Genomic DNA, 23,247 nt, shown 5'->3' with positions numbered 1-23,247 from the left:
AATCAAATTGAACAGAACTTTGAAAAGTGTAACTTTTTATATGAAGTGCAAATAGAACAATAAAATATTAACAAACTTAACGGTCAAATCAGGACAAAACAATCCTAGTTTAAAAACAAGGAAACACAAGAAAACTTGAACAAAACTTACAAAGATTAAGCAATTACAATCAAGTATTTACAAGCCAAAGTCAAACCAGAAAAAAACTTGAATAAAACAATAGAAATGTAAATTTACAAGGGAAATAAGGAAAATCAACAAGTAGACACAACAAATGCTAAATTGTAGGAGTACTAGAACAGTAATAAAGTTGAAAAAATAGTGCTTTTAAGTGCAAATAAAACAGTACAATCAAATATTTACAAAGCTGAAAAATCGAAATTGAAAACCAAAAACAGTTTGAGTACTGTGATGGCAAATAGAGCAGTCTAACACACTGGTGGTTGCCCTAGTAAGGGTTATAGGAAACCAAGGGGTTACTTACCAAAGTAGTCTTCTTCTGAAGTAGAGAGTTTTGCCTTCTCAGAGACAATACTTACCAATCTTGACTCTCCAGAATCAGAGTGTTTGCTCTGCTCATCTGCTCAATAAAGTCATACTGACACAGCTTAGGTATATATATGTCCCAGGAATCAGATAGCATGCTGTCTATGCATAAAAAAAAGGATTGTAATGTAAGAACAGTTATGTTGTGTTTTACTTTAAATTCAGAAAATGTAGTATGCTCAAGTCATTAGGGCAGTAACCAAATTCATGTTTTATACATTCTGTAACATGAAAGGGACATGAGACAGACTTTCATTTCATGATTCAGATAGAACCTACAATTTTAATTAACGTTCAAATTTACTTCTTTTATCTAATTTGCTTTTTTTTTTGGTGTCCTTTGTTGAAGGAACAATAATGCACTACTGGGAGTGGGAGGGAGCTATCTGAAATAAATAGGCATATGCAAACACCCACCAATCAGCAGCTTCTAAGATATATAGGTAAGGTAACCTTTTCAACAAAGGATACTATAAGAACCAAAGAAATTAGATTAAATAAATAAATTATAGCGTTGTATAAAATGATACGCTCTGTTTCATGTCCCTATATATATATATATGTATATATATTTAATCAACACCAATAGTGTGACACAACCTTTTTTCAAGCAGATCTTTACTTTGTACAACAACAACAACATACAAAAATACTGCAATAATATGGGGCCAAAAAAAAAACCACAACAGATTTTAAATTACATGATGCACATTCAGAAAAGCACAAAGGCCAGACCAGGCTGCAACTGGCTACAACCGCACAAATCTCCTAACATGTTCAGTACACCAAACAAAATAAATACCACTGTAAAACAGTTATACGTTTTTACTGATAAAATTATAACATAACATTAATTAATGTAGAGTTTCAGGTCATAATAAGCACTTCTAAAAACAGCATTTTATTTTAGCCAAATAAAAATAATGTGACTTTAATTTGGCGAAAATAAAATGCTGATTGTTTTTAAATAACAAGTCAAGTGCTGCTTCTGAGCTGAAACTCTATATTTGAAGATCTACAAATAAATACAAAGTATGGAATCCCTGATGGGGGCTAAAGAACCAGCCTCAAACAGACTCATCAAATAAAGTCCTCCGAGTCCTCACTATCTATCAATGTGACATAATGATGCATTTAAAACAAAGATTTGACTTATTATATATAACTTGTCAACTGTCAAGCAATAATTGAAAGATGGCTGACATTCTGTACCAGGAACACTGTGTCTTGGACTCTTACCCCCTGGCCCACAACTTGGGGCAAGACAGTGACACTGTCACAGTGCCATGTGTGTGGCCCTGGCACAGCATCTCAGCCATCTTTCAATTATTGTTTGACAATTGACAATTTGACATACAAAAAAAGAAAATAAAACCAAATAGAAAATAGTAAAATAAGGATTATATAATACCGGGCGGCGCCGGTTAAAACAATTTGGTATGACTGAGACACAATATAATAATAATACCATGGCTATGTAGGCAAGTTTGTTTAATTTTGAAAATTATTTTTAAATACTTGCAATTTTAAAAAAAAAATTATGCAAACAATTTTTTGGATATACACTGTGATGACTGATCCCAACAGGTTTTATGACACTTTAAGTCAATTTAGAACAAGGCACTAAGCAGCAGTTAATTACTAACCACCAGTTACAGTTAGGCATCAGAGCAGCCAGCCTCAGTCAGCCTGGCTGTGTATATTATATATATTATATATACAATAAAAATAACTATATCACACTATACAGGATTACAGTGTGATATATAAGTACAAATTAATTGCTGAGAGTCAGTCAGTCAGTCAGATAGTCAGACACACAGACTCTGTCTGATGCCTAGTAACATTCATTGGATATCATATAATATTACACTATTATGCCTCGTCTCGAGCAAATCACCCACCATAATGGGACATCTCCCACGCCACAACTTACTTAGGCTGTTGGTTGGGTCAGTTCCAACCAAGAAAAATATTTCAACACTCATCATACGTACCACACAACATTATAATATACACTCACACATTACATATACACTTGACTTACTCCCTCTTGGCCTCTTCAGCCGCCCAGCCCTGCTGCCCCTGACTCTGAGCCCTTACCGACTGCGACTGCCCTGCAGCCCTGTGACTCACACATTACATATACACATACTCCCTCTTTGCCTCTTCAACCTAGCAACCTAACTCCATGGCATATTGGCATTCACACATGATCCTTCTCCTTCCTTCATCACAGTTCACAGCTGCCGCCTGCCTCCCTTAGCAACCTAACTCCATGGCATTCATTCACACATGATCCGACCTTCATCACAGTTCACAGCTGCGCCTGCATGTAACTGTCTGTCTCAGACTGTCTGTATCAGATTCAGACACAGAGTCAGAGTGTCGCCCGGTCGATATCAGTCACAGTCTGACAGTATGGCCCACAGCCGCCCAGCCCAGCCCTGCTGCCCCTGACTCTGAGCCCTTACCGACTGCGAGTGCGACTGCCCTGAAGCCCTGCTGCCCGTCCCGAGGCCGACCGGTCCGTCTGGTCTGCGTGCTGGCTTGTCACGTGTGGTCTTGTGCCTCTGCCTGCCTGGCCAGTAACTTCCCGCGCAGCGGCGCACGCTATTGTCCCGCCCCCTTCTCCCGCCCACCAAACCAATCAAAACTCAGAGCCCTCCTACTCCTGTCATGGTCCTGGGACTCCTGGGGGCAGAGTTTGATTTCTATGTTAAGCTGATTTCCCGCCACACATCAGAAATGGCGGTAAACCAGCTCAACATAAAAATCAAACTTGGAGTCAATGTTTCATTGGTCTGTGGGTGGTGTGTCACGTGACCAGCAGACGCTCAGCAGTCGAGGGAGGGAGGGTGGGTGGGTGAGCGGGCGGTGACGTCATCATCGGCACTTCATGCTGCCAGGGAAATAATAAAAAATAAAAAATAAAAAAATTTCTATGTCAGCAGGGTCCCGGGCCCCTGATCCTGGCCGGGCCCCTGAATGCTGTCACCCCTGTCACCCCCTGATGGGGATTATCCATCATTTAAAATCACAGACTCGCCTCTTTCAAATTTCCTTATAAATGGTCTAGGACATTGGGATATATACACTTTTAAAGCCTTTCCCCAGATTCACTGGGGCTTCGTCAGGAGTTCTGTCATGGAGGACGACACACTTTTATCCTCCATATCCAGACACTCAGTGTGGAAGACGAAAGTTTGTTGTCCTTCGCACTAAATGGAATTAAAACCAAAATAATCTCTATAGTGGTTGTTGTTGTAACTAAGTTGTTGTTTTAGAATATTAAATCTTTAATACTTTAAGCTTCCTATAGTGAGTGTTCTCTGCTTATCTGTAAAATAGTTGTGAAATCTAAAACTAGTTTTATGCTTCAGAGTAACCTGTATTTTAATGTGGAAACATCCCTGTGGGTTTCTAATGTTCAAAACACTGTCCAACATTTTAGCAATACCTTTTCAGCTATATCAGTCTTGCCCAGTGTGACAAATCTAGTGAATGTACAGTGAAACTGAGTATACATATGCATAATTTGAAGTGTTACTACACAGTCTATTTTTTGTAAACACGCTTTAAAGACAGCCCCTTCCCCCACCTACATTGCAGCTCGGTGGCAATGATGGTAGACTTTTGCTGAAGTTGCAATCCTTATTATATCTTATAGAAGACACATTACCACTCGTTAGCACAGCAAGGTTTAGCCCACTGACTGCGAGCCTGGTAAACCCAAACAGGCAATTTCTCATCAGTCTGACTATATTTTGAATATGGGGACCTCAATCATGAAAGTTTAATTTTGACTTTACTATACCTTTAATGAGATTTTGACCTTTTAATGTATGAATATGCTTACATATATAATTCGGTTCACTTAACTAGAGCAAGTCAACAGAAAAACAAGTCCATACGTATTGCAAAGTTATTTATAAACACCTCCATGTAAAGCCTTTTAATGAAATATATGATGATTTTTAGCATACATATACACACATTTTAATCAACATTACTTTGTTTGCACTGGTTGAGCAATAAATTAAAGGGACAGTCAACAACTTTCCAATTTACTTTGATCTTCAAATTTGCTTTGTTCTCTTGATATTCTTTGTTGAAAGCTAAACCTAGGTAGGCTCATATGCTAATTTCTAAGTCCTTGAAGGCCCCCTCTTATCTCACTGCATTTTGACAGTTTTTCACAGCTAAACAGCGCTAGTTCATATGTGCCATTTAGACAACATTGTGCTCACTCCCGTGAAGTTAATTATGACTCAGCACTGGGTGGCTAAAATTAAAGTCTGTCAAAAGAACGGAGATAAAAGGGAAGTCTGCAGAGCCTTAGATACAAGGTAATCACAGAGGTAAAAAGTGTAATATAACAAAATAAATGATTATCTATCTTTTAAAAACAATAAACATTTTCAAGTAGACTGTTCCCTTTAAAGCAAAAACTAAATGGTAATGAACTATGTTTTAGAATCTCCATGAGTCTTTAACTGATCCATGCAATTTGATATTCATTTATTTTCTTACAGTTTTGAGTGTATTTATTTATTTTGTTTATTGGGGTTTTTCTTTGGACCTTGGTTGTTTCTAAACTAAATTTTAAATATATACCGTATCTAAAAAAAAGAAAGTCTGGCTTTTGTGCCAGTCCGTTGAAAAGTGTGACAGCAAGAGAAGAATCATAGTCTGGACTACTACACATTATCACACCTAATAGTCCTTCAATGATGTCCAACTTTTTTTTTAAATGAGGGCCACCATTAAAATGTTGTTTTCACTCAAAGGGCCCACTAAGAAGTGCTAATTCAATTAATCATAAAAAATATACCTGTATATATACCTTTCATGAGCAAAATGTTAGCAAGCAAACGTCCCAGAGATTATGGGTGTGAAGCACTTGAAGACAAGAGGAGCACGTTGTTCCCGGAGGTAAGATGTCAGCTGTATGGTTGAATCACCTGGGTAAGCATTGGGTTGACCTGTAGTAATATCGGTATAATCTGGAAAGATTCCCAAAAGCACAATAGGGCTACATTTGTGGCCCGCAAGTATTAGATGGAATAAAACTGCATTATAGAAAGAATGTAAAGGGACATCTCAGCACTCTCAGGAAGAAAAAATATATATTTAGGCCTTAGTAAGAAAAATATGTCATATGATTTGTGCCATCTGAGGATATTAATTGAAAGGCCTTAATTTCAAAGTTTTTAAAATCTCATAAGAATAGCACCTATTCTTATAAAGATGGATATATCTTCAAATTGCTGAGTTTAAATAAAAATGAGCCAATAATGAGCCCTTAGGTGTCTAAAAGTAAATCAGAGTTTCAGTGCTAAAAGGAATGTAATAATAAATGTTATTTGTTGGCATGTCCTCTTTTTAACTATTTCTGTTTTTTATGGATTTTGACCTTAATCACTAATAGTTCTAAAAACAAATTGCAGGCTATATATTCTAAGACAAACACAGTATAGATTAAATTCAGCCTCTGGATAATAGAGCAAATACATACAGGATTGTCAATTGGAAATAATAGTTGCCAGATATGCATGAATAGACAGGATATGGAAACATTCAAGCTATGAGTTGCCTAGCAACAGGTGCGGATAAAGAGCTATTACTCAGTATTGCCTTAATCAATGAACAGATATCAAAGGCTATATTTTTTTCAAAAAACAAAAAAAAAAATGTTAAAAAACTTTGTTCCAGTGAAATACTTTTAATTAATCTAAAGTTTGGTTGTTGACACAAATAATTATATTTTGTTTTCTACGTTCGCAAACCATCAAGCAACAATGTTTCTTGAATTTTGACTCAGAATGTTTATGAAATGACGGTTGCCAGCCAGTCCACCACAAAAAGACTGGATAATTTATAGATGACTGAGCATGATTGTTGGTGAGGGTCATACAATACCCTTCCTCAAAAATTGCCCTAAACCACCACTTATGATCCTACCATTTATATTTTTCACAACTGAGCAGTCATGGTACCCCTTGGGTGCAAGTAACATACAAATCAACAATTATACCTGTTTGGTTGCCAGTGATTTGACCCCCCCCCCCCCCTTGACAGCCCCTCACATTTATATTAAGATAACACATATGGACTTAAAAACAGGAAATTAATGTCTCCACTATTATTGTGAAGATTTTACTGGACAGCCTGCTAAAATATTATTCTGTCCGGTTGAATACTGGATACCTGGCAATCCTAAATGAAATGAGATTGTAGCTCTAGTGGCTTATTAATAACTGCCCTTAACTGACCTCAACCAAGCAGATAAGCTAAAAGGGATTTAAACACAGGGAATTCTAGGCTACAACTACGCCTGTGCATTTAGCAGTTTTGTTAGCTGCTGAATGCGTAAGATTGAGGCTGCTCATGGGTTTCAGCTCTTTTTGGAGACAGATTTATTCTTGTGAAAGTAAAACACACTAAGACCTGTGCAAATCCAGATCTTAGTGCGTTGCACTTTCACCAGAATATATCCGACTCCGAAAAGAAACGAAGGCCAAGAGTGGCCACCTTCTTTCACATTTGGCGGGTAACGAAGCGACTAAATGCACAGACCTAGTTACAACAAAGTTGTATCTAATAGTTTATGGAAACTTAAATTTTACTCATTTCTTTAATATTAACAATGTCATGATTTTAAAAGAATGGGTTTTAACAGCATCATTATATCTAGAATGTATTTATTGTTTGTGATTTAATGGTGTGTAAACAGTCATAGGTTAAAGCAAAAAGAGGGCGCCTCATAGTGTGGTATATCCTACGTCTAAGAATATAGGAGTACGGTGAATTCACCGTACTCCTATAATCTTAGACATAGGATATACCACACTATGAGGTGCCCTCTTTTTGCTTTAACCTAATAGATCCACCTCACACCGGGTCAAGGGGAGCTGCCTAAGTCATTATCTCCGACACTGATCCTAAACAGAAATCCCTGCAAACAAACCGGATCCGTTGATTGGTGAAAAGAGACTTCACAGTAATATTTTTTAACTATTGTGAACATTGGTTCCCACAATTTTATACATCCATTGTGCTTTATTGTGTTTACATTCCTTTTATGGTGTTTGTATTCCTTTTACAGAGAGCGTACCTTCTCTGAGATCCCCTCCTGGGTTCTACATTCTGTAAACAGTCATAGGCTAATGTAGCAGAAATCCAGGTGTGTACTGCCAGGAAAGCACCTACAGGGGGCCCTGTGTGCTTATGAATGTAGTTCCATGTGAACTTGATAAAGGCCTCATGTGCAATCAAAACAATGAATGCAAAGCTATAGAACTGGTTTTATTACACTTCGCTTTATTGCGCTTCTCTTTATTGCTCTTCGCAGATATTGCATTTTTTAGAAATTGAAAGTTTGTGGGAACCCTGCATTGAGCAAGTCAATCAGAACCATTTTTCCAACATTTATACACACATATTACATACACATACCACCAGCAAAAAGATTATGACTCACTGAAGGCTCAGATGATGGTTAACATTTTTTAGTAATAAAGTATTTTTAATTAAGGTATGTACATTGTTTTTTTTAGACATAATGCAATTGCACAGTTAATAGACTACAGTATAGTGGAAACATAACTTTTATATTGAATCAGAAACAAAAAAATGTGTATGAGTCACTTTATTGTGATATTGGTTATTAGAGCAGCTAAGTCTCAAAGGACTTTATAGAAACATAGCTAGAGGTTTAGGAGCAAAACAGGTTATAAAGAAAACCCTATACAGTTATGTTCCACTTTTAATTTATTTTATTTTTTTAGTAAAAAAAAATAATATATTTGCTATCAAAATTTTCCACCCCTTATGATACAGATGTGTTGCATGTCAGAAATATAATGGTGAACGAGACCTGCCTGGTCCCAGTGTTTCCTAATGAATCCATTTTAAATAGATGATATTTTGCTACAAAAGAAGAAAAATCTGAGATATGATTTGACATCCCGATTCCTCACCATTTAGCTTGTACATCTATTAGTAAGCACAGTGTCAATCTATTGAGTCCAGCTGTCATGCAAGGTGACTAGTTGGCAACTCACAGACAGTTCCCTCCACATATCCATCTGATCTATTGTCTCTTGTAAATGTTACCATTGTATCTTATATTTATGTTTACAGCCAAATCTGATGATGCTCAACAAATAAATGATAATAGTAATATCTATATATCTATCTATCTATCTATCTATCTATATATATATTTATATATACAATTTATAAAGATATATGGTATAAATAATTGTGTTATTGAAATATGTAAAAATAAGATCATATTCATTAAAAAAATATAAGTTGCTTAGCACAATTGTCCTATACCATATACATAGAATCTTAAGACATAATATATACATACTATCTAAAGACATAATATATACATACTATCTAAAGACATAATATATACATACTATCTAAAGACATATTATATACATACTATCTAAAGACATAATATATACATACTATCTAAAGACATAATATATACATACTATCTAAAGACATAATATATACATACTATCTAAAGACATAATATATACATACTATCTAAAGACATAATATATACATACTATCTAAAGACATAATATATACATACTATCTAAAGACATAATATATACATACTATCTAAAGACATAATATATACATACTATCTAAAGACATAATATATACATACTATCTAAAGACATAATATATACATACTATCTAAAGACATAATATATACATACTATCTAAAGACATATTATATACATACTATCTAAAGACATAATATATACATACTATCTAAAGACATAATATATACATACTATCTAAAGACATAATATATACATACTATCTAAAGACATAATATATACATACGATCTAAAGACATAATATATACATACTATCTAAAGACATAATATATACATACTATCTAAAGACATAATATATACATACTATCTAAAGACATAATATATACATACTATCTAAAGACATAATATATACATACTATCTAAAGACATAATATATACATACTATCTAAAGACATAATATATACATACTATCTAAAGACATAATATATACATACTATCTAAAGACATAATATATACATACTATCTAAAGACATAATATATACATACTATCTAAATACATAATATATACATACTATCTAAAGACATAATATATACATACTATCTAAAGACATAATATATACATACTATCTAAAGACATAATATATACATACTATCTAAAGACATAATATATACATACTATCTAAAGACATAATATATACATACTATCTAAAGACATAATATATACATACTATCTAAAGACATAATATATACATACTATCTAAAGACATAATATATACATACTATCTAAAGACATAATATTCTCTTGGCATACTCTGACACAACCATATAAAAAAAGGGATTAAACACATACTTGAGCTTTGATATCATGTCCTGTCCTAAATACCAAAAGCTCTACTTCATTATTCATAGTTAATCACTAAGCCACTCCCATTTTGATTAATTAAAGATAACTATTCAAATACAAGGCATAACTTTCATGGATATAACAAATACTTCATAAATAATTAAACTAGACTAGAAATTTTAGGGACAGAGATTTCCAGTTTCTAGCTATGACACTTATTTCTGTTATTCTGTTTTAGTCCTTTATGGGAATCCATCATTAATATACAGACTTTATGAAAGACATATTATATATTACAGAATGTCCAGCATATACTTAATAAAAGAATAAATCTTTCCTTCTATCTTGTGGATGAAAAAAATCTTTACTTCTTTCTTGAGGATGTAGACCTGGAAAAGGAAAATAAAAAATCATTAGACATAGAGACCAGGAGATTTGGTTGCTATATTTCTTTTATAAAACAAGGAGGTTCAGATAGAAGTGGATTTTCGGGACTCAAACACGTATTAGCGCTTTGAGTCCTACCCAAAGAAAGGCGCTATTATTATTATTAGGTCAGAAAGTCTCACTTGGATAGAAACTTATGGACACTCAACATTTTTAATGCATTCATCATTTATTTTGTCAGTTGTCTTGTTTGCTGCAATTGGTTTTCAATCGCCAAACTCCAATCACCATTTGCCTCATTTGGCAGAGCCAATCTGGGCTTGAATCTGTAGCTGATAAAGCTAGTTGTGGTCATTATGTTAGTATAAAGTGCATTGAGTCACAGTTCTTATCTGTTAAAGCCAGTTAGGGAAGGATTTGTAGCAGGGTTAGTCTTGATATGTGTGCATGGGGATTTTTAGTTCTGATCATTAGAAAAGCCACAATATCCTGAGCTATATTACATGAAAAGGGGGAGGGGGGATAAATGATGAAAGTATAGTGCAAAAATGTTTTATTATGTATATTTATACCTTTAATATTAAAATATTAAGGTGTTTACTGTTTCTTGAACGGTGTGCTGTACTTGAATATTATTTTTTTTAATTTATGTGAAAGGGCAGCATTTAAACATGAGTATTAGCAGAAAGTGTTTGCCAGCCAATGAGCATTGGTAGATTAAGTACCTATCAGCCAATCAACTATCAGCCTGTTAGCCAATTAGCATTAGTAGGAAGTACACAACTGATTCTGCTACATTAGTTTCAGCTACATTTAAGCAGCCTTTACTTCTAATTTTTTAGGAAAAGAAAACAATTTGTGACAATTTCATTATACTTCAATACTGTTCTGTCATACAAATCACAGAACAATTTTGAATAAAATACTGGCATTTTTTTTCTTACCAGCTACCTCCTACACAGTAACTAATTATATCAGTGCTGGAGGTAAACTACCATAATAAAGCCAATATAAGAAATACTCAAGAGACATTTCAAGTGGTATTTCCATGTACTGCTCTCAAAATTCAAAGCGCTGCAACTTTAATCATGTTATTACACTATTAACTTTTTTGTAGATATTTTGCTGTGCAGTACTTCATTCTAAATATAATATATATATACTATGTGACACTGAAAATGTCAATTTAACCCCTTTGTCCCGTTTGCAAGTGTTTAGCATCAGAACAAAGTTCCTATGTAAACACTTGATAGAAAAATGAAATCACACGATTGTTAAAGGGACAGTAAACATTTTGAGATGGTAATATAAAATTATAAATTGTATATATATATATATATATATATATATATATATATATATATATATATATATATATATATATATATATATATAAAACTCTACACTATATTTACATGTTTTATTTTGTCCCCTTTTCCTGTAATTCCATTTCGAAATTGTGAGCATTTCAGTCCCTGTTAGAAATGGAATTGCAGGATACTGTTATATTCCACACAGCCATTGGCTGTACACTGTAGTGAGCTATTTATAACTGTCCCTAATTTGCCACAACAGAGAAGGTAACCTAAGTTACAACATGGCAGCTCCCATTGATTTATAGACACTAAAACCTTAAATTTATTTTGTCACTATTTAAACAACTAATGAAACTTTAAAAAATACATCTACACGTTATTCTCAGACTAATCTTTTCTTTGATTGCATCATTCTATCTAGCATTTATTTAGTCTTTAATGTCCCTTTAATGCGATCACATGATTTCAAGGCTGGAATCAGATCATGGGGGACTGCATAGGCACGCCCCAGTCCGATTTTCCATTCTGCTTCTTCAATAAAGGATACCAATAGAATGAAGCATATTTGATAATAGAAATAAATTGGAAAATTGCTGAAAATTGCTTAAAATTGCATGCTCTATTTGAATTGTGAAGAATAAAAATATTTTGGTTTCATATCCCTAAATAAGCAGCAAGTATTTATACATCACATTTTATATAGTCATCAATATAAAGACTTTCTTCTGTTTTTTTAAATCATGTTGCCCATTAATATCCAATTACTATGTATCCCTATGGCACTAAAATATAGAATTTTCAACTTACAGGAACTTAAAACCCACTTATTTTGTTCATGATTCAGATAGAACATACAATCTTAAACAACTTTTCAATGTACTTCTATTGAAAATCTGGAAGGTAAATTCAGGAGTGTTACCTGCAGCAATATATGACAACAATTTGCCCCAGACGTGCATGTCTGTGCATGTCTAACTAGATATCTCTTTAACAAAGAATAACATGAGAACAAAGCAAATTTGATAACAAAACTAAGTTGGAGTTTTTTTTTTAAATTGTATGCTCTGTCTAAATCATGAAATAAAATTAGTGGATTTCATGTCACGTTTTCTTAATACTAACATGAATTTCTATCTAAAGCCTATTATAATGCAACCACTTTTAAGGAAACCTACATTTCCTTCTTATATTGGCCTCCATCCTGTTTTGATTCCAAAGCTATTTTCCTAATATACTTTACATGAATATTGAAGCAATGCCTTGTCATGTATGTATTATCATAACCCATTCATAGTGTGCCAACATATTTCACAGAGCTATGACAATATGATAATAGGTACAATGATTACATAATGTAATATTTTCAAAACACAATTACAGATAGTTAGTGATAAAAGGGCCCTGCCTGGGAATTATCATTCATGCAGCACCTGTGTGCAAGCTGTTCTACAGAGCGGGTGGGTGAGATTACATCGGGGGAACATCTCAGGCAAAGGTAAAGAAGGAGAAAAAGATGCATAAAAAGCAATTCCTTATATAGGTATACATATTATATTTAAAGAATGAAAGGAACATTCAAATAAACAAAATCTACCATCTATATGAAAAAGCACTTTTTAAACATGGTAAAATGTTTTACTATAAATAAGGTTAAAGTGATGGTAAAGATGCGCCATATTAAAAGCGGCATTTGACACATCTTTACAAATAAACATGAGTCTAATTTTTTTTGTGACTTATACTCCGGCATCCTGCTGAAATCCTGGATGTTAGGCGACCACGAGTTTAGCCAAACCGCCCCCTCTATCTACACCGCATGCTCAACTAAGTTAATACATTCGGCAAGTAACGCGTATATCTTACTTAGTGCATAGGGAGCAAGCCTGGTTGCTTATGTAGAGAGCCGGAGGGGCCGCTTTCTACATGGGATAGAGCACTGACCAGGAAGTCTATCGAGGGCAGAGCGAGGTGCGGTAAATATAAAAATATAAATTAAAAAAATAAAATTTTAGATTTTTTTTTTATAATCAAAACTTAGCGACTTCAATGATTAAAGGATAGGCTACCTTTATAAATGATCAGAGAGCCGTAACTTTACCATCACTTTAAGTTAAAGGGACAGAAAAAGATAGATAACGCTTCCTTCACTACCAATTCCCCTGCTTTGCACAACCAACATTGTTATATTAATATACTTTATAACATTTAAACCTCTAAATTTCTGTTGGTTTGTAAGCCACTACAGACAACCTCTTATCACATGCTTTTTTATTAGCTTTTCACAACAGGAGACTGCTAGTTCATGTGGGCCATATAGATAACATTGTGCTCTCTCCTTTCCTATCAACCAATAAGGGCCACTGATAGCCCTATATAGGAACCTACATGGACACTGAGCACACATCTTGAAAAAGCTCAGAGTGAGGGGAGAAACGCGTTGATCGTGTCTCAAATCCTACAGCATAACTGCCACCAAGCTGAACTCCTCTAAGGTCTGTGAATTGAAACAGCCGTTTGAAGGAGCGCACCAGACTGTCTATCTTTTGAACTGACTACAACGGAGTAAGGACACCTGAGATCTGGCTAAATCCACACCAGCTAAGTCCACATAAGGATCGCTCACAACCCCGGCAACTAACAACACCGTACTTCCTCAAATCAGCTGGATATTAGTTGCGGTATTTGAAAAAGGATTACCTAAGTGGACGACACACGGAGAAGACGCCCACATTACAAATACAACTCACGAACAGGCTAAACAGCCTCTAATCTCTACTCACACTGTGACATACAAATAGCGCAAGTTACCGCTCTCGTATATTAGCTTGATCCAATGCTAACGTAGTATGATCATCTAAATACGATTGTTGCTTTTAATATCAGTGCACGTTCAAGATTATTGCACTAATTGACTTATCTCCTACTTTGGTTATATGCTGGACGTCCAGTTTTTTAGCTGCATAGCTTTTATCTGCTCTGTGTATATAGTACATTTTTACTTTTATTTTGCTTTGTGTATATACAACATTTTTTATTGTGCTAGACTTCTTAAATTTATGTTGAACACTGTGGTAATATATGTGAGCACCTGTGGTTAATCAACCCCCTTTCTATATGCTTCCTACGAGCTAGTTTAAAGGGCCCCATTAATTACTTGCTAGTAATATATAACTACAGACTGCATTAACTTATCTGCCCACTTTTTCTTGTGCATTCTTATTTGTCTTACTTATTCACTAGTGCTACCTGTTATTTTAACTTTGTGACAAATTAAATATATTAAATATATTTTTATACTTTATCTTTTTGGGCATTGTATTTATAATTATACAGCTGTTCATTTTATATTCATTGTGAATTTCTTATTTTATATTCATTGTGAATTACTTATCAGTTCTTTATATTGGGTAAATCCTCCCAGAGTACCCCTTCTTATATTCAGTGTAACCCTAGCTTCAGCGCCAGTATTCTCACACTATCTTACTTGTAAGCCACTACAGACAACCTCATATCACAAGCTTTTTTATTAGCTTTTCACAACAAGAGACTGCTAATCCATGTGTGCCATATAGATAAAATTGTGCTCTCTCCTGTGCAGTTGTGGCTGACACTGCACTAATTAGCTAAAATACAAGTCAAAAAATAATAAATAAATAGCCCTGTGATCAGCGGGCTGACCGAAGAGGCTTAGATACAAGGTTATCACAGAGGTTAAAAGTATATTAATATAACTGTGTTGGTTATGCAAAACTGGGGAATGGGTAATAAAGGGATTATCTATCTTTTAAACCAATAAAAAAATTGGAGTTGACTGTCTCTTTAAAGCTGTTTACTTTGATTTAGAAACTAACAGGAAGTGAATAAGTGATTTGTGGTATAGAAGCTCACTGGCTCATATGGAAAAATTCCAAACCAATTACTTCAATATTTATTAATGCATTGATAAAACTGAATGTGTGAATCTCAGCCAATTATTCCTTTACATGAAATATTTTCGCTATTATAGTAGAAACTTTGTTTCATCTTCTATAACTCCCTGGTAACTATGGTAATATATGGTAAAGTCTGTAGTATAAGAATAATTTTGTAGATGGGAGTGTGAGAAAGAAGGGGTAAGTGGACAGGAATACAAGGTCAAGTGTTTTTAGATTGCAAACAATTATCTTCACAATTCTAACAACAGAACTATATATTCCTTATCCTTGAGATAGAGAGAGAGAGAGAGAGAGAGGGGGGGAGGGACAGAGAGAGAGAGAGAGAGAGGGAGAGAGAGAGAGGGGGAGGGACAGAGAGAGAGAGAGAGAGAGGGAGAGAGAGAGAGAGAGAGAGGGAGAGAGAGAGAGAGGGAGAGAGAGAGAGAGAGAGAGAGAGAGAGAGAGAGAGGGAGAGAGAGAGAGAGAGAGAGAGAGAGGGAGGGAGAGGGAGAGAGAGAGAGAGAGAGAGAGAGAGAGGGAGGGAGGGAGAGAGAGAAAGAGAAACATTCACACGCACACGTTACCTCCTCTTTCCTGCACCTAACCTCTTCTTTCCTCCAGCAGGTAAAAAGCTTAATTGTGTTCTGCCCTGGTGATATGTTTATTGAAAAGGACATGAAACCCCAAAGATTCTCTCATTATTCAGATAGAGAATGCAATAAAAAAAAAAAGTTTCCAATTTACTTATATTAATAATTTGAATTTGTACTCATGGTATTTTTTGTTGAACAGAATACCTAGGTAGGTACTGTGCACCTGTCTGGAGCACTATATGGCAGCAGGTTTGTAAGAATGTTTTTGAACACTAGATGGTATCAGTGTTTGCACAATGTAAAACATTTTTAAAAACATACTTGCAATTTGGGCCGGCTCAACATTGGGACCAAGTGGGTCCAATGGACCCAGGCAGCACTTGACAAGGAGCAGCACTTCAGTGACTGAGCCAGTCATTGTCAGACCCAGACCACTCCTGTCCTGTGTTTCCGTGAGACAGACTCCCAGCAGCATAACCTCATTATGCACACAGACACAGAACCGGTCAGGGGCCACATTCAAAGTGGGACAAATGCATCTCCTCTCTAACTTCCTTCCCAACTATGCAATTGTGCATAAGCATTGGTTGCATACAGGTAGACAGACTTAGTAAGGTCAGCGGTCAGGCTAGTAGGTTGATATGCTAATCAGTAATGTAACTACTGGGGGGCATTATTGCATTCTTGGACCAAGGCAGCACAATTTCTTTAGCCGGGCCTGCTTACAAACCCGCTGCCATATAGGGCTCCAGACCCGTGCACTCTTCCGAGCCTACCTACATGCTTTTAATAAAGGATACCAAGAAAAAAAAAGTCAATTTGACAATTAAATTGAATTGGATTTTTTTTTTTATAAATTGTACACTCTATCTGAATGGATCATGAAATATTTTTGGGTGGTTAATGAGTCACCAGGGACAGGCAAGAGAATATGTTATATGATTTATTTTCTATATCAAGGAAACTACAAAAATGTAGGTCAATGTTTTATTTTTTAGCGTAACCCTTTGAATTCTGCATCTAAAAAAACACCAAACTTTTGTAGAGTTTATTGTGCAGTGCACTGATATGGTTGTTTTTTTTAATTACCTCCTTGTAAATTCATCCTTTGATTCACATTTTCTGTTCCATGGTGTCCTGTTGCTGTTGGCGACAGGTGCTCTTGTTTTATCATTGACTCCTGGAGAGGTACTTGATATCTGTCAGTGTGTAGAAGACTAAGAAGCGAGCCACATTTCCCATCAGGGCCTGCTCCTGGGATCATTTGGTACTCAGGCATAGAATGAGGGTGGTATACAGAACCAATGGGATTCTGAGTTCCAATATGATGAAAGTGCCATAAATCTGTAGGTTGATTATGGTGTGGGGGGAAAACTGACGTTGGATAATGGTCTTGGGGTGAAGTCAGCTGTGTCAAGACAGATGATGTCATGCCAAGGGGATTGGTTGTTTGATAGGGCTTTGTCCATTGTGATGTACAGTTCATCTCATCTGCCGCAATATTATTTACTGTAAAAATGAGTAAACGTGATATTAAAATAAAGAAAATATAGCTCTAGCACAGTCCATTTCTATAACAGATATATTGTAATTTATTAATTTTGTTTCAGTGAACCCACTGTCTGTGCATTGATGGAACATTTAAATACAGACCTCCCCCGCCCCTCCACTGTTAGCAAGTGGTGATGTCGGCTAACTTTTGCCGATGTAGCAATCCCCATTATATCCTATGGGAGACATATTTCTACTCGTCAGCACTTCATGGTTCAGACCCCTTTTTATGGAATATATGGCCAGACAGGCTGCGAACTTGGAGATGCATAAAAAGCCATTTTCCCATCAGTCTGACAATGTTTTGAATATTGGGGCCTGAAAAGTACAATTATCTTTTCAATTGATACTTTGTAGGATTAATAACTTGAAGAAAAGAGCTAATTGTGCATAATATTGAATAAAATTTATTTTAATAATTCAGATGGGATTTTTCATGGAACAGTAATAACAAAAATAAACAAACCAGTAGAGTGAAGGAGATGGCACTTTTTCTATTAACACAAAAAAAAAACATATTTTACCTTTAAAAGAAAGAGGTAAACCTGTGTGATTCGGAATAAAGCTTAATAGTAATAATAATCACAAAAAGCATGTGCAATGTTACTTATCATTTATGCCTCTGTTAAGCTTACCATTCTTTTGTAGCATTTCGTCATTCCTAGTTTTGATGCTTAAATCCTGAGGGTCTTTTGTATTGCTTAGAGCTCTAGAAAAATGTTCATCTACCACAGTGTTAATGTCCCCATGGTAATAAGTGAAAACTACACATCGAGGGCCAAATTCAGTCTTCATTGGTTGATCTTTGTGCTTGAGATCCATTGGGCTTTTTCTTAAATCTTCCATGTCTGAACTGATCAGTATCTATAACTGAAGCATATAAATATTAGTAAATCACATCATGGAATCAGAACACTCGGGCACTGTCATGCTGTGTTTAATCCAATATAGTTCAGCATTGCTGTAGGTCAGAAGCACAAATGTAGATTATATATAATAGAGCTTTCCAATTAAATCCCTACATTTACTTAAAGTGCCATAAAACAGGTTGAGATCTGTGCATATCCTAAAAGGGCTAATTAATTTAAAATAGTTTGCATAAAAAAAATGGTTTAAAAATTGCTGGCAAGTATTTTAAAATAATTTTCAAAAAAACAAAATTAATTACATAGCTTAGCTGCCTGGAGTAGCCAACTCCACCTCTCTTATCAGTGTTTAGACACAGGCATTGTATTTTAACTGAGTTCACAGCTTGCAGGCATGCTCCAGCAGATAATCCCTATTCACTTTTGCATTTTACCAAAAGAACAATAAACATAGATACAGCCATAAAAGGAATTGTGTGGGGGGGAGTTAGAGCTTTACAATTCAGAAACAAAAAGAAAGGGTAAATGGCGAGGCACTGCAGTATAAATTTGTAGGTAAAGTAATTAAATTACATATTATATTATTTTGTCTCTATCCCAACTTGTTTTATGTCCCTTTAAGATCCAAAAACAAAATACAAACAACATTTCAATCCGTACACCTTCATTATGTCATTTGAAAAGCAATACATACAAACAATATGGAGCCTTAACTTTCTTTTAGCATTGAGATTGGAAATTACCTTTATGTTGAAGGATTACAAGCTCTAGTTCATTAGAGCATGTCATTGTATCACTATCGACCCTTCAAATGTACCGCTCGGGAGCTACAGAGTACTGCTGCTCTCAAGAGGAAACTGCCTCTGAGCCAATCAGCAGTGGCAATTGCACAGCTTGGTTGTGCGATTAATGCTGCTGATTGAGTTAGCTGCAGTTTCCTTTTAGGACCAGCTGTTCTCTGTGACTCTCAGGCAGTATTTTACATATGTGTTTAACTGCTTTTGAAGGGTTAAACACATACATTTGTAGGGTCAATAGTTATGGATAAATGCATGTTATTTTTTCACTATAATAACCCTTTAATTTTAAAAGGAATTTGCGATATTCATATGACATGATTATTCATATGACACTGAAGAGGACCAAAAAATTGTTTGTCTTTGTGGTTTTACATCTGAAATAAACATAAGGGTTTTATTCTAAGGATTTATTAACATTTATGAAAAAATAATCATTCTCACAGGGTACAAATCCTATTTTCATTGTAATACAGATATAGGGGCATATTTATCATGCTCCATATTGAGCTTGATGCCCCGTGTTTCTGGCGAGACTTCAGGCTCGCCGGAAACACAAGTTATGAAGCAGCGGTCTAAAGACCACTGCTCCATAACCTGACCGCCTGCTCTGAGGCGGCGGACAGACATCGCCGGAAATCAACTCAATCCAATATGATCTGGTTGATTGACACCCCCTGCTAGCCGGCGACTGGCCGCGAATCTGCAGAGGGCGGTATTGCACCAGCAGTTCACCAGAACTGCTGGTGCAATGATAAATGCTGAGAGCGTATGCTGTCGGCATTTATCGATGTGCAGAGGACATGATCCGCAATACCAGATCATGTCCGCTCGCACCTTCTTCTAGGCCCGTAAGTAAAACATACATACAGGTTTTTAAACATTAGCAAGCGCTGGCCATTTTATGATATCTTCGAATAATAAAAATATGTTTTATAAGTTTATCTTTGCTAACCATTTTCACATTTGGAACAGCTTGAAAAAACATATGTTTAATTATATGTGGCAGATTAGAACATTCATTTAAATTTTTTCTGATTTATTTTCTTATAAATATCACATCTTCCTATACATATAATGCTTTTGTTGCCTGTATAGTTTATTATAATAAAGTGTTGATACAGAAAGTTAAATGAAGGGCATATTTCATTTGTATGTTTAAATGCAGTTTAAAAAAAAAAAAATGCAATATGCTTTATTTATTTTGGACACTTTAATTTCCAATTCCCTGAGTTTCTTTAAATTATACTTGATGATTGCATGGAGGTTATGTGGATTAGAGCAATGTAACAAGGACTTTATACCCAAATAAATAAAAATATTGTAATATTGGGTATATTGCACACTTTATCTGTCCCTAATGGTCCTTAGCAGAAGAGATGAGATAAGGGAAACCTAGGTTTACACATGGCACTTTATACAAACTAAAACTTAACACTAAGCAAAATAATTCATCTAGATTCTATTTTCCGGCATGTCTCTAATACTTGGAATACATCATTATATCTAGTGTTTATTTACTTTTTAATTGCTCATTAAGAATGGTTAGTGTGAAAATGCAATCCTCCACTAACTAGAGACCAGAATTATATATACGATCCTTTATCACAAACATTATCATTTGGTTAGGTTACTATAGTGCAATGAAGTGCATAGCTCTAATATTCATATAAGAGGATTAGTTTAGAAAGCAATTATTAAAAACATAAAATATTTATGCCGTTTTATTTTGGATACAGGTACAAAACCCTTTATCCAAACTGCAAGAGACCGGAATATGTTTGGATTTCGGAATATTTGTATATTGGCATCTGTAAAAGGGGAAAGCCGGGAGAGGGGATGGAACCAAGTGTAAACAACAATATTTTATGTGATTTAGGCAATATTTACGCCATACTACAGCTTATACATGTAACCTAAAGTTAGTTTATATCATTTGTAATACTTTGTATACATAGTACCATCAGAAAGATAATATGGCACTGTAATCATTGATTTCAATAAATATAGACTAGCATTTACATTTTAGAGCACACAAAAAAGACACAGGCAGAGAAGATTGTGACTTACTGGTGGGTGGAAATGATCATTTTTAGTAATGTTTTAAAAAAAATATTAAAGAAAAAGTCTAAATTTTGAAATAATTCTGGATTTCTGTATTTGTTGATTTGTACCTGTACTGATAGCAGATCTGAGCTTTGCTTTCTTACCAATGGTTTGCTTTTTGAGTGTACAGACACATGACCCAATGAAGCATATACCAATACTGGCCAGCAAGGCTGTGTTTTCAGTAACACATATTATTTTTTTGTGTGGTGAAATATTGATATTAACTGGGATGTTTTCTTTTCATTTCTCAATTTTCCACCTGCCTGCTTCATGTCACCACTTCCCACAGTTTATTTTCCCACTTAAAGTCATTGGCTGGTTTAAATCATAGCAGTGTGTCAGTGGGAATGTGCCAAATTGCAAAGGAGCAACCCAGAAAACTAGCATTTCTACAGGAAACCAGTTGGGACACAGGCTGCACCTTCATCATGTCTGGACCCTGCAGAACAGGACTCACAGGGTTTCCAAGATGGTCACCACACTGTTGCTCTACAAATAAACCTGCCATTGTATTTGTACAGGAAGGTTCCGCAAATGCATATCTTCTGTACTAAGGATGACTCACAGGGCCTGATGATCTAAAGCTCTCCTCTCAAACAAGATGATCAAAGAAGTCTTAACAGTATGGCGAGGTCCCTCAAAGAATTTTCTAAACATAAACTTTACATTGAGAGATGTTTATCTCACTATGCAAAGTTCTGTATATAAAGGAGAGACTCTTATATTAAAATATAAGAACAAAAAAAATCCCTAAGATTTTTGTATGATTTCTCTCTATGGCGGCGAGTTTTTGATCATCAGACACAGTGCCAGAGAAGCAGATCCTGTTTTTCATATGGGGCAGCCAGCTTAGCTTCTGCTTATTGCAGAAAGGACTGTTTAAATGGGGATCTTGCCAAGAACTTTGTGACTTTTAAAACATGATTAAAAAAAAAAGTGAAATCCCTTTGTTGTGACCAGCAGGTTATAGGTATTCAAACCAATAATCTACTCTGGGTTTAGGGAAAATGTAGTATTAGCTCTGATACCATTTTTAAGTACTGAAAACCTGAATTGAGAACGTAACATGAAGCATTCTGAGTCAGCCTGGCATGCAATTCAATATCATAGCAGTTAGACTCTTAGGGCCCGATGATCAAAAGCTCACCATTATGGAGAGAAATCACACAAAATTTGGGGTATTATTTGTTAGACTTCTTGTTGTGATTTAGGAGTCTCTCTTTTTATATGCAGAACGCCTCATAGTGAGATAAAAATCTCTGAAGTTAACATTTTTGTTTTTAAAATTATTTGAGGAACCTCCCTATACTGACAAGACTTCTTAGATCACCTCACCTGAGCTTTAGATTATCAGGCCCTTAATCTACAAAAGACACAGTTGAAATGTGTTTCACTCCAAAGTTAGATCTAATAAATTAAATAAATAAAACATATTTCTTAGAAAAAAAAATAGTTTAGACAGACTATAATGTTAACAATGTAAGTTTGTAGGGACCATATATATGGACTATATAGTCAGCTAATACGTTTGTCTTGGCCCTCATAACATACATGACCTAGTACTCTGGAAAAATATTTTTAAAACATTTTATTTAAAAAAATAAAAAATAATTGTATCTATTCTCAATAATATACATGAATCTTTCCTATAAGAAAAAGGTTTGAAAGCCTGCACTTTGATGACAAATATTTACAGCAATGCTGTTTGATTTTACTTCCTTATGCAGAATTATGCA

The 23,247-nt window shown here is 35.0% G+C and overlaps 1 protein-coding gene across 1 annotated transcript in view; it reads right to left on the bottom strand.

Annotated features, from left to right (window-relative positions):
* Positions 1-9,934: 9,934 nt before the first annotated feature.
* Positions 9,935-23,247, bottom strand: part of VGLL1 (vestigial like family member 1) — a 31,593-nt gene continuing 18,280 nt past the window's right edge. The window contains exons 2-4 of the mRNA XM_053691698.1: positions 18,375-18,609; positions 17,278-17,697; positions 9,935-10,367 (exon numbers count right to left, since the gene is read on the bottom strand). Coding sequence (XP_053547673.1) covers positions 10,294-10,367; positions 17,278-17,697; positions 18,375-18,585 — 705 coding nt within the window. The 5' untranslated portion in view covers positions 18,586-18,609 and the 3' untranslated portion in view covers positions 9,935-10,293. The remainder of the gene's footprint in view (positions 10,368-17,277; positions 17,698-18,374; positions 18,610-23,247) is intronic.

This window comes from Bombina bombina, chromosome 1 (genome assembly GCF_027579735.1).
Source record: "Bombina bombina isolate aBomBom1 chromosome 1, aBomBom1.pri, whole genome shotgun sequence".
Lineage (NCBI taxonomy): Eukaryota > Metazoa > Chordata > Amphibia > Anura > Bombinatoridae > Bombina > Bombina bombina.
This window is presented reverse-complemented; position numbering and strand designations above follow the sequence as displayed.